The following is a 13,074-nucleotide window of genomic DNA, read 5'->3' as shown; positions in this document are numbered from 1 at the left end:
ATCCAAGGAGGGCAACAACAAGAGACATAATTAAAATGGCAAAGATCAAAGACAAGGACAGAGTATTAAAGGCAGTGAGAGAGGGAAAAAGGTCACCTACAAAGGAAAACCCATCAGGCTATCATCAGACTTCTCAACAGAAACCCTACAGGCCAGAAGAGAATGGCATGATATACTTAATGCAATGAAACAGAAGGGCCTTGAACCAAGAACACTGTATCCAGCACGAATATCATTTAAATATGAAGGAAGGATTAAACAATTCCCAGACAAGAAAAAGTTGACAGAATTTCCCTCCCACAAACCACCTCTACAGGGCATCTTACAGGGACTGCTCTAGATGGGAGCACTCCTAAAAAGAGCACAGAACAAAACACCCAACATATGAAAAGGGAGGAGGAGGAATAAGAAGGGAGAGAAATAAAGAATCATCAGACCATGTTTATAATAGCTAAACAAGTGAGTTAAGTTAGACAGTAAGATAGTAAAGAAGCTAACCTTGAACCTTTGTTAACCACAAACTTAAAGCCTGCAATAGCAATGAGTACATACCTTTCAATAACCACCCTAAATGTAAATGGACTGAATGCACCAATCAAAAGACACTGAGTAACAGAATGGATAAAAAAGCAAGACCCATCCATTGCTGCTTACAAGAGACTCCCCTCAAACCCAAAGACATGCACAGACTTAACGTCAAGGAACGGAAAAAGATATTTCATGCAAACAACAGAAAAAAGCAGGTGTTGCAATACTAGGATCAGAAAAAATAGAATTCAAAATAAAGAAAGTAACAAAAGATAAAGAAGGACATTACATAATGATAAAGGGCTCACTCCAACAAGAGAATATAACCATTATAAATATATATGCACCCAATACAGAAGCACCAACATATGTGAAACAAATACTAACAGAATTAAAGGAGGAAATAGAATGCAATGCATTCATTCTAGGAGACTTCAACACACCACTCACTCCAAAGGACAGATCCACCAGACAGAAAATACATAAGGACACAGAGGCACTGAACAACACACTAGAACAGATGGGCCTAATAGACATCACAGAACTCTACATCCAAAAGCAACAGGATACACATTCTTCTCAAGTGCACATGGAACATTCTCCAGAATAGACCACATACTAGGTCACAAAAAGAGCCTCAATAAACTCCAAAAGATTGAAATTCTACCAACCAACTTTTCAGACCACAAAGGCATAAAACTAGAAATAAACTGTACAAAGAAAGCAAAGAGGCTCACAAACACATGGAGGCTTAACAACATGCTCCTAAATAATCAATGGATCAATGACCAAATCAAAATGGAGATCCAGCAATATATGGAAACAAATGACAACAACAACACTAAGCCCCAACTACTGTGGGATACAGCAAAAGCAGTCTTAAGAGGAAAGTATATAGCAATCCAGGCATAATTAAAGAAGGAAGAACAATCCCAAATGAATAGTCTAATGTCACAATTATTGAAATTGGAAAAAGAAGAACAAATGAGGCCTAAGGTCAGCAGAAGGAGGGACATAATAAAGATCAGAGAAGAAATAAATAAAATTGAGAAGAATAAAACAATAGCACAAATCAATGAAACCAAGAGCTGGTTCTTCGAGAAAATAAAGAAAATAGGTAAGTGTCTAGCCAGACTTATTAAGAGGAAAGAGAGTCAACACAAATCAACAGAATCAGAAATGAGAAAGGAAAAATCACAACGGATCCCACAGAAATACAAAGAATTATTAGAGAATACTATGGAAACCTATATGCTAACAAGCTGTGAAACCTAGGAGAAATGGACAACTTCCTAGAAAAATACAACCTTCCAAGACTGACCTAGAAAGAAACAGAAAATCTAAACAGACTAATTACCAGCAACGAATTTGAAGAGGTAATCAAAAAACTACCAAAGAACAAAACCTCCGGGCCAGATGGATTTACCTCAGAATTTTATCAGACATACAGGGAAGACATAATACCCATTCTCCTTACAGTTTTCCAAAAAATAGAGGAGGAGGGGATACTCCCAAACTCATTCTATGAAGCTAACATCACCCTAGAACCAAAGCCAGGCAAAGACCCCATCAAAAAAGAAAACTACAGACCAATATCCCTGATGAACGTAGATGCAAAAATACTCAACAAAATATTAGCAAACTGAATTCAAAAATACATCAAAAGGATCATACAGCATGACCAAGTGGGATTCATCCCAGGGATGCAAGGATGGTACAACATTCGAAAGTCCATCAACATCATCCACCACATCAACAAAAAGAAAGACAAAAACCACATGATCATCTCCATAGATGCTGAAAAAGCATTTGACAAAGTTCAACATCCATTCATGATAAAAACTCTCAGCAAAATGGGAATAGAGGGCAAGTACCTCAACATAATAAAGGTCATCTATGATAAACCCACAGCCAACATTATATTGAACAGCGAGAAGCTGAAAGCATTTCCTCTGAGATCGGGAACTAGACAGGGATGCCCACTCTCCCCACTGTTATTTAACATAGTACTGGAGGTCCTAGCCACGGCAATCAGACAAAACAAAGAAATACAAGGAATCCAGATTGGTAAAGAAGAAGGTAAACGGTCACTATTTGCAGATGACATGATATTGTACATAAAAAACCCTAAAGACTCCACTCTGAAACTACTAGAGCTAATATCGGAATTCAGCAAAGTTGCACGATACAAAATTAACACACAGAAATCTGTGGCTTTCCTATACACTAACAATAAACTAATAGAAATAGAAATCAGGAAGACAATTCCATTCACAATAGCATCAAAAAGAATAAAATACCTAGGAATAAACCGAACCAAGGAAGTGAAAGACCTGTACCCTGAAAACTACAAGACACTCTTAACAGAAATTAAAGAGGTCACTAACAAATGGAAACTCATCCTATGCTCCAGGCTAGGAAAAATTAATATCGTCAAAATGGCCATCCTGCCCAAAGCAATATACAGATTTGATGCAATCCCTATCAAACTACCAACAGCATTCTTCAATGAACTGGAACAAATAGTTCAAAAATTCATATGGAAACACCAAAGAACCCAAATAGCTAAAGGAATCCTGAGAAGGAAGAATAAAGTTGGGGGGATCTCACTCCCCAACTCCAAGCTCTACTACAAAGCCACAGTAATCAAGACAATTTGATACTGGCACAAGAACAGAGCCACAGACCAATGGAACAGAATAGAGACTCCAAACATTAACCCAAACATATATGGTCAACTAATATTCGATAAAGGGGCCATGGACATACAATGGGGAAATGACAGTCTCTTCAAGAGATAGTGCTGGCAAAACTGGAGAGCTACATGTAAGAGAATGAAACTGGATCACTGTCTAACCCCATACACAAAAGTAAATTCGAAATGGATCAAAGACTTGAATGTAAGTCATGAAACCATAAAACTCTTAGAAAAAAACATAGGCAAAAATCTCTTAGACATAAACATGAGTGACCTCTTCTTGAACATATCTCCCAGGGCAAGGGAAACAAAGGCAAAAATGAACAAATGGAACTATATAAAGCTGAAAAGCTTCTGTACAGCAAAGGACACCATCAATAGAACAAAAAGGTATCCTGCAGTATGGGAGAATATATTCGTAAATGACAGATCTGATAAAGGGTTGACATCCAAAATATATAAAGAGCTCATTCACCTCAACAAACAAAAAGCAAATAATCCAATTAAAAAATGTGCAGAGGAGCTGAATAGACAGTTCTCTAAAGAAGAAATTCAGATGGCCAACAGACACATGAAAAGATGCTCCACATCACTTGTCATCAGAGAAATGCAGATTAAAACCACAATGAGATATCATCTCACACCAGTAAGGATGGCTACCATCCAAAAGACAAACAACAATAAATGTTGTCGAAGTTGTGGAGAAAGGGGAACCTTCCTTCACTGCTGGTGGGAATGTAAATTAGTTCAACCATTGTGGAAAGCAGTATAGAGGTTCCTCAAAATGCTCAAAATAGAAATACCATTTGACCCAGGAATTCCACTTCTAGGAATTTACCCCAAGAATGCAGCACTCCAGTTTGAAAAAGACAGATGCATCCCTGTTTATCGCTGCACTATTTACAATAGCCAAGATATGGAAACAACCTAAATGTCTATCAGTAGATGAATGGATAAAGAAGATGTGGCACATATACACAATGGAATATTACTCAGTCATAAGAGAAAAACAAATCCTACCATTCGCAACAACATGGATGGAGCTAGAGCGTATTATGCTCAGTGAAATAAGCCAGGTGGAGAAAGACAAGTACCAAATGATTTCACTCATATGTGGAGTATAAGAACAAAAAAAACTGAAGGAACAAAACAGCAGCAGAATCACAGAACCCAAGAATGGACTAATAGTTACCAAAGGGAAAGGGACTGGGGAGGATGGATGGGAAGGGAGGGATAAGGGTGGGAAAAAAGAAAGGGGGCATTATGATTAGCATGTATAGTGTGTGGGGGCCACAGGGAGGGCTGTGCAACACAGAGAAGACTAGTAGTGATTTTATAGCATCTTACTATGTTGATGGACAGTGACTGTGAACAGGGATGTGGGGGGGACTTGGTGAAGGGGGGAGCCTAGTAAACATAATGTCCTTCATGTAACTGTAGATTTATGATACCAAAGTACAATTTTAAAAAAAACCCTAAACACTCCACTCCAAAACTACTAGAACTGATATTGGAATACAGCAAAGTTGCATGATACAAAATTAACACACAGAAATCTGTGGCTTTCCTATATACTAACAATGAACCAATAGAAAGGGAAATCAGGAAAACAATCCCATTCACAATTGCATCAAACAGAATAAAGTGCCTAGGAATAAACCTAACCAAGGAAGTGACAGAGCTATACCCTGAAAACTACAAGACACTCTTAAGAGAAATTAAAGAGGACACTAACAAATGGAAACTCATCCCATGCTTCTGGCTAGGAAGAATTAACATTGTCAAAATGGCCATCCTGCCCAAAGCAATATACAGATTTGATACAATTCCTATCAAATTACCAATAGTATTCTTCAACGAACTGGATTTCATATGGAAACACCAAAGACCCCGAATAGCCAAAGCAATCCTGAGAAGGAAGAATAAAGTGGGGGGAATCTCACTCCCCAACTTCAAGCTCTACTACAAAGCCATAGTTATCAAGATAATTTGGTACTGGCACAAGAACAGAGCCACAGACCAATGGAACAGAACAGAGATTCCAGACATTAACCCAAACATATATGGTCAATTAATATTTGATAAAGGAGCCATGGACATACAATGGGGAAATGACAGTCTCTTCAACAGATGGTGCTGGCAAAACTGGACAGCTACATGTAAGAGAATGAAACTGGATCATTGTCTAATCCCATACACAAAAGTAAATTCGAAATGGATCAAAGACCTGAATGTAAGTCATGAAACCATAAATATCTTAGAAAAACACATAGGCAAAAATCTCATGGACATAAACATGAGCAACTTCTTCATGAACATATCTCCCTCGGCAAGGGAAACAAAAGCAAAAATGAACAAGTGGGATTATATCAAGCTGAAATGCTTCTGTACAGCAAAGGACACCATCAATAGAACAAAAAGGGAGCCTACAGTATAGGGAAAATATATTCACAAATGACATTTCCGATAAGGGCTTGACATCCAAAATATATAAAGAGCTCAGGCACCTCAACAAACAAATAGCAAATAATCCAATTAAAAATTGGGCAGAGATGCTGAACAGACACTTCTCCAAAGAAGAAATTCAGATGGCCAACAGACACATGAAAAGATGCTCCACATCGCTTGTCATCAGAGAAATGCAAATTAAAACTACAATGACATATCATCTCACAACAGTTAGGGTGGCTATCATCCAAAAGACAAACAAAAACCAATGTTGGTGAGGTTGTGGAGAAAGGGGAACCCTCCTACACTGCTGGTGGGAATGTAAATTAGTTCAACCATTGTGGAAAGCAGTATGGAGGTTTCTCAAAATGCTCAAAATAGACATACCATTTGACCCAGGAATCCCACTTTTAGGAATTTACCCTAAGAATGCAGTAGTCCCGTTTGAAAAAGACAGATGCACCCCTATGTTTATCGCAGCGCTATTTACAATAGCCAAGAAATGGAAGCAACCTAAGTGTCCATCATTACATGAATGGATAAAGAAGATGTGGTACATATACACAATGGAATATTATTCAGCCATAAGAAGAAAACAAATCTTACCATTTGAAACAACATAGATGGAGCTAGAGGGTATTATGCTCAGTGAAATAAGCCAAGCAGAGAAAGACAAATACCAAGTGATTTCACTCATATGTGGAGTATAAGAAGAAAGAAAAACTGAAGGGAACAAAACAGCAGCAGACTCACATAACCCAAGAATGGACTAACAGTTACCAAAGGGAAAGGGACTAGGGAGGATGGGTGGGAAGGGAGGGATAAGGGAGGGGAAAAAGAAAGGAGGTATTACAATTAGCATGTATAATGTGGGGTGGGGCATGGGGAGGGCTGTGCAACACAGAGAAGACAAGTAGTGATTCTACAACATCTTACTACGCTGATGGACAGTGAGTAATAGGGTTTGTTGGGGGGACTTGGTGAAGGGGGGAGCCCAGTAAACATAATGTTCTTCATGTAATTGTACATTAATGATAACAAAAAAGAAAGAAAAAAAGGTTCTCCTTGATTAAATTTCTTGTTTTACACAGACTTGTTAACAATAAAATAGAATACTACTCAGAAATAAAATCAATAGATACATGCAACAATATGAATGACTCTCAATTATGTTAAAGTGAAAGAAGCTAGACAAAGTATATAATGCATCATTTATATAAAATTCTAGTAAAAGCAAACTGATCTCCAGTGACAGAAAACAGATCAGTGGCTGCCTTGGAATGCAGAAGGCAGGAGGGAGGGATCACAGGGGGGCATGAGGAAACTTGTGGGTGATGAATATGTTCATTATCTTGATTAAAGTGATGGCTTCACAGGTATGTACATATGTCAAAACTTATACTGTACACTTTAAATGTGTAGTTTATTGATGTCAATTCCACTTCAAAAAGCTATTAAAAATGGAATATAGTCTTTATAAAATATGTGTAGAGTATAACCAATAATGGAAGAGAACACTCCCTGTATCCACCACCCAGTTTGATAAAATGTTACCATTATTTATTTTAATAAAATATTTTTTAAAATAATTTCTGTGTTCCCCGACCACCCTAAAGTCCAGGCTTTCTTGCTAAAAGCAGGTGAATGTTTGAAATGATTTCCTGAATATTTTAGGTTCCTAAACAATAGTCTGGGGATTATTTTTATCTAAATCACCTGAGTAATGTAGTAATTGGGACAACTTGAAGTTGAAACGTGCCCTTTAAAAGATGGACAGCCCAAAAGAGTGACTGAAAAATAATCTTAGTGTTGAGTTAGGAAAATCTGAGAGCCTCAGCCCAGAATGCAAAAGGGGGAATTCTTGTTAACTGTGGCCAAACAGGCATGCCCTTTCACCTCCTTTTTTAAAAAAATGGGGCGAGAGGAGGGAGAGTGGGAGGAGAGCACCTTACAATAAAAGGAACTTGGCGGCAGCAGTCTCCTGGTATGGCTTAACCAGGCTCCACCCACAGATTCGATTTTCCTTTCAAAGGTCATTGGAGCATCCCAACAGGGTGTGAGTGCACCATGTGTATAAACCTCCAGCAGCCAACTGGCAACTGGTCTCTGAGCCTACAGAAGGGAAAGCAGGAATCGCCTTGGAATAAGGGATTGCAATTAAATTTCCTTCTAAGGAAATATCGGGACCTTCTCATTTTGCTTCATGAAAATTATGCTATGAGTTAGCTTTTGCCAAATGTCTATTAAATGGGTGAAATGAGCCTCTTCACCCATGATTTGACTTCAGCTGCATCTTTCCTGTACAGCCAGTTTTCCCCTGAGGCTGACTGACCTTGTAGTGTGGCCAGAAACCTACCGCCTGCAATTAGAGTCAGACCTCTAACCACTGTTTTTTTTTCTCTTCTGAATGATGACGTTTACCATCTTTATCCTCCGGCTGGCTGTCTGCATCCTGGCATCTCCCATGTACCTGCTGAACTTTCTGGGTTTGTGGAGCTGGATATGCCAACAATGGTTCCCCTACTTCTTGATGAGGTTCTCTGTGATATACAATGAACAGATGGCGAGCAAGAAGCGGGAGCTCTTCAGTAACCTGAAGGACTTTGTGGGCCCCTATGGGGAGCTCTCCCTGCTGGAGGTAGGCTGTGGCACCAGGACCAACTTCAAGGTCTATCCTCCTGGAAGCAGGGTGACCTGTATTGACCCAAATCCCAACTTTGAGAAGTTCTTGATCAAGAGCGTTGCTGAGAACCAACACCTGCAGTTTGAGCGCTTCGTTGTGGCTGATGGCTCCGTGGATGTGGCGGTCTGCACCCTGGTCCTGTGCTCCGTGAAGAACCAGGAGCAGATCCTCCAGGAGGTGTACAGAGTGCTGAGGCCGGTGAGTGAGGGGGTGTCAGGAGGACTGTTTAGGAGCAACCACAATCCCCAAGGGCAGTCCTGTCAATTTCAAGTGAATCAAACACTTTAACATAAAAAGTGAAACTACTAGAGAAGACACTGCTGAATTTTTTAAACTCTTAGAGTGGGAAAGAAGCTATAAAGGGAAAGATTGATAAATCTGAATACATAAAACTGTAAAACTTCTGCAGAAAAAAGAGGTGCTATAAGAAAGTTAAAATACAAAACAAACTTGGTAAAAGTATTTGTCAGGGATGATAGACAAAGGGTTAGCTTCCTTCATATTAAAAGACATTACAGATCAATAAGGTTTTTAAAATCAATAAGAAATAAGGATTGTTTAAGTCAGTAGGATTATTTAAATCAATGAGAAAAATGGGCAAAGAGCCGCAACATAAATATAAATAAATAGCTTATTATAAAAATGCTCAACCTTACTTGCAATTAAAGAACCAAGTAAAGCAATATAACATTTTTACCTATTACATTATTAGAGACTTTTAAGGAAAACATGGTATTAGGGTGGGCCTGGGAGAATGAAAACCTCCACATTCACTGGAGGAAGCGCCCTCTTGGGAGGGCAATTTGATAACATCAAAATTTTAAGTGCATATACTCTCTTATCCAGGTTAGGAATATATCCTATAACAAGTGTGCACAAATTCATCCATATACAAAGATATTCATTATAATATTTATAAGAGCACAAATTGGAAATAAGTAAACATCCATCAAAAGGAGGCTGTTCAAGTAAATTGTTACATTACATAAAGGAATTCTGTTAATAAGAATAAGGAAGTTATATACCTTGATATGAAAATATCTCCAAGAGATAAGGTTAAATTTAAAAAAGCAATTGAAGAATAGAATATTACGTAGAGTAACAGCCCATTTGTATGAGGGGGGCTTAAGAGGATACCTATGTATGTATATACGTTAATGGAAATGGCAGACAAGAAACTATTAACTGTGGTTACCTCCTGGGAATGGGATTGAATGTGAGGCAAGAATTATTTTTCATTTTATACCTTGTATAGTTCTGTGATTGTTTTTCTTCTTACAATTTTCTGTATTTTCTAAATTTTCTAAAGTAAATATATTGGTGGGGCAGTACTACCAGCCTCTGGAGCCAGACCACCCAAGTTCAAAACCTGATTCTGACATTTTTCAGGCTGTGTAACCTTGGACAAGTTGTTTATTTTCTATGTGATTTAGTTTCCTCATCTGTAAACACAGGAATGATAATAAAACTTACCAAATAAATTTAGTGTGAGTATTCAGTGAATTAGTGGATAGCAGCTTGCATGCAGTAACTACTTTAAGTATTCACTATTCCTTATATTACTTCTACCATCAGATAATACATTTACTTGCTTTAGAATGTCAGCTTTGTATAACATTTGACAGAAGATGAAACTATGGATTAAAATGGTGTCTCAGTAAAGTTTTAGTTTATGTCTTCTCATAAAGTTAGCCTCTGGGACCAATGATATCTGACACTAATCATCTTATAAATTTGTTTTTCCAAAGCTAAAATCCTTGAAATGTTTTTTTTTTCTTTCTCGGGGAGGGGCTTTTTATTTCATGGAGCATGTAGCAGCCGAGTGTTCAACCTGGAATTCCTTCTGGCAGCAGGTCCTGGATCCTGCCTGGAACCTTCTGTTTGATGGGTGCAGCCTGACCAGAGAGAGCCGGAAGGCCCTGGAGCGGGCGGGCTCCCCCAAGCTGCAGCTGCGGCACCTACAGGCCCCTCTGTCCTGGCAGCTGATAGGCCCTCACATCTGCAGATATGCTGTGAGATAGTGTGAGTGGGGAGCAGAGAGCTGAATGAGTTGAATATTTTAAGGCTTCAGTTTTACACTTAAAATAATAGTTGGAGAAGGGAGACTTTTTTTAGTTCATCCCTAAAAGTTTATGTTGTTCTATTTAGCCTTTTTTATTGTCTCCCAAAGAATCTCAAACAAAATGAAAAAACAGCTTTGAACTCCCCCTTAAAAGGAAACAGTGGGCTTTCATAATTGAAGTCTACCATTATCCCCAAACCTTAGTTTATTCAGTGACTTCAAAATTTTTCCAACTCTCTTATCTAAATTGTTATTCACAGATTTTAATCTCACCCCCTCTTTGAGAGCTTGGCATTAACAAGCAGTTAAATCACTTGAAAGAAAACTTTGAAAATGGAGATGTAAAAAGACCTTAATACTTCAGAACTGAGTAAGGGAATCTAATTAGTTGAAAATCCAAATCTAAATAGCACAGATTTTCTGAAAAAGAAATCTGAATCTATCTGCTGTCTTAGTATCACTGGGCTGGCTTTCAAAGTAACATAGGAGAATGCCACACCTGGACCTGCCCAGCTTTGCTGTGTCTTTTATTACATATTCCACCAAAGTTTGTTTTCCTGCATTCTGGTTTTCAGTTTTTAAGATGAAGATTGTACTTGGCACTTTAGCATATCCTAATATATCTGAGGCAGTTAAAGTTCTTGGGTTCATTCCCCTCATTATCTAGCATATACTTTGCTGACTAGTAAATTGCAGGCAAAGAAAGGTCCACTGTAATTAAGAAAGCCTTGCATATTAGGTATGCTAGGTAAGAGCCCCTAAACACCAGGCAGACTGTGAGTCTGTAAAGAAGTAGACAAATAATTTTTGGTTTATTCTGATCAAATTTCCATTCCTGTTCCAAGATGATTTCTTTGTTCCTTGCAATCATGGGAAACTCTGAAAATCACCACAAGTACTTTGAGAATGAGGTTTAGGTTGGTCAGTCAGAGGGTTCCAGAATATTTTCAGCAGCAGTTTGTAGTATTTTAATAAGTTTAGTATATTTTCTAAGATGAATTTTCAAAGAGACTATTTTAAACATGAAATCAATAGTCATATGCATTTTAGGAATGAAAAAAATGGTTTTTATATCTTTGCTATCTTGGTTTCATTTTTCTTATTGTCCCTGGGAGGGCTTTCCTTCATAGTGGAAAATTAAGCTTTTTGAACACAAAGATTTTTCTTTCTACAGTCAGGTAACTAAACACAGCTAGTAGATTTTGGAAAACACAATTTTGGAAGGATCAGAAAGGGTTTTGAAAAGTTCAAGTCCAAAGACCCCATTTGTGAAATCCATAGAGCAAAAAGGAAACTTACTATTCTCTCTTGAACATGAAAATAGTAACTGTTATGGTGAGTTAGGATCTTTATCTAAGGCCTTCTGAGCTATGGAACATGAATCCCCTCCCTATACAGCCTCCCCAAAGTAGGAACCTCTTCCATCTACCTCCTCCATCTATCCACCTTGCTACTGGGTAGGTCAGTCTAGCGATGGAGAAATATGAAAAGCCTCAGGTTAACCTGGTGAAATGTCTGGGCATGTTGGAAATAAATACCAAAGCACAAAGCACATTCCTGTCAATTCCGTCTCATCTAAGTGGTGTGGGAAATATCATCCTCACGTCCTATAGACAAAACTGAGGTGCAGAGAAGTAAATAAATGAACTTTCTTAACGTCACATAAGTTACTAAGAAAGTCTTAGGAGCGAGCCCTAATTCCCCAAACCACAAACTTGGCTTGACAATCATTGCTGCCGCATCACCTTCTCACTGCTTTCTCCCCCCCACCCAGAAAATACAGTTTTATGCTCATTCCAAGAGCCTGTGAAAGTGACCTAAGCCTATGCAAAATGGAAACTGAAAAAGGGCGAAATATGTCCAATGTGTTTAAGGTCCTGTGTTGGTTAGCATCCTTTGATTGCAAATGACAGAACTCCCAACCCAAAAAGGCTTAAGCAGGAAAAGGACTTAACTGACTCAAATTAGTGAGAAGCATAGGGGCAGAAATCCTTGGGCACACATCTTGGGCAGGACTCGGATAATGTTATCGGGAGCCAGAAAGTGTCTAGGGACACATCTGCCTTCCTCTCTGTTCTCGGCATCCAGTGGTGAGTCTCCGGAAATTGTGCCCATCTTCATGCTTCCAGGGCCCAAAGCCCGTTGGAAAGATCAAATCCTCTCTTGCACTGAAGTTCTGGATTGAATCTCAGTTGGCTCTTATTGGCAATACTGGGTCACAAGCCCATCCCTGAACCAATTACAATGTTCCGATGGAACTGATTATGCTGCTTGGCTCAAGTACAGGTCACAGTGCTTCATCCCTGGGGTCGAGCACACCCTGACCACAGGTACTGCGACAAGGAAAGCTGCATGACCTCCAAACAAAAACAGCCTGTGACTGGGGAACGCAGGGGTGGACGCTGGGAAGTCACACAACAAATGACAATTATAAGTACCCTGCCGCACTGTGATCACACCCTTTCTGCCTGCCTTTGGTAGATCGCATAGCACCGGGCTTTGAACTCTGGCTTCCCAGGGAATAGCTGCACACAGTGGGGAAACTCAGAGACAGAACCATGGTGGCTTGGGTGTCAATGTGACCTAGGTCAAGTCCTGGCTGTGTCATTCACCCACCGTGTGACCTTGGGCAAGTTACTTCTGAATGAATCAGTT

At 39.0% G+C, this 13,074-nt stretch overlaps 1 protein-coding gene across 1 annotated transcript; it reads left to right on the top strand.

The window, feature by feature from the left end:
• The first annotated feature begins 7,167 nt into the window (after positions 1-7,167).
• On the top strand, positions 7,168-8,660 carry LOC130678860 (N6-adenosine-methyltransferase TMT1A-like). The gene has a single exon (XM_057486846.1). The coding sequence runs from the start codon at positions 8,082-8,084 to the stop codon at positions 8,643-8,645; it is 564 nt and encodes a 187-aa protein (XP_057342829.1). The 5' UTR covers positions 7,168-8,081; the 3' UTR covers positions 8,646-8,660.
• Positions 8,661-13,074: the final 4,414 nt, after the last annotated feature.

This window comes from Manis pentadactyla, chromosome 10 (assembly GCF_030020395.1).
Source record: "Manis pentadactyla isolate mManPen7 chromosome 10, mManPen7.hap1, whole genome shotgun sequence".
Taxonomy (NCBI): Eukaryota; Metazoa; Chordata; class Mammalia; order Pholidota; family Manidae; genus Manis; species Manis pentadactyla.
This window is presented reverse-complemented; position numbering and strand designations above follow the sequence as displayed.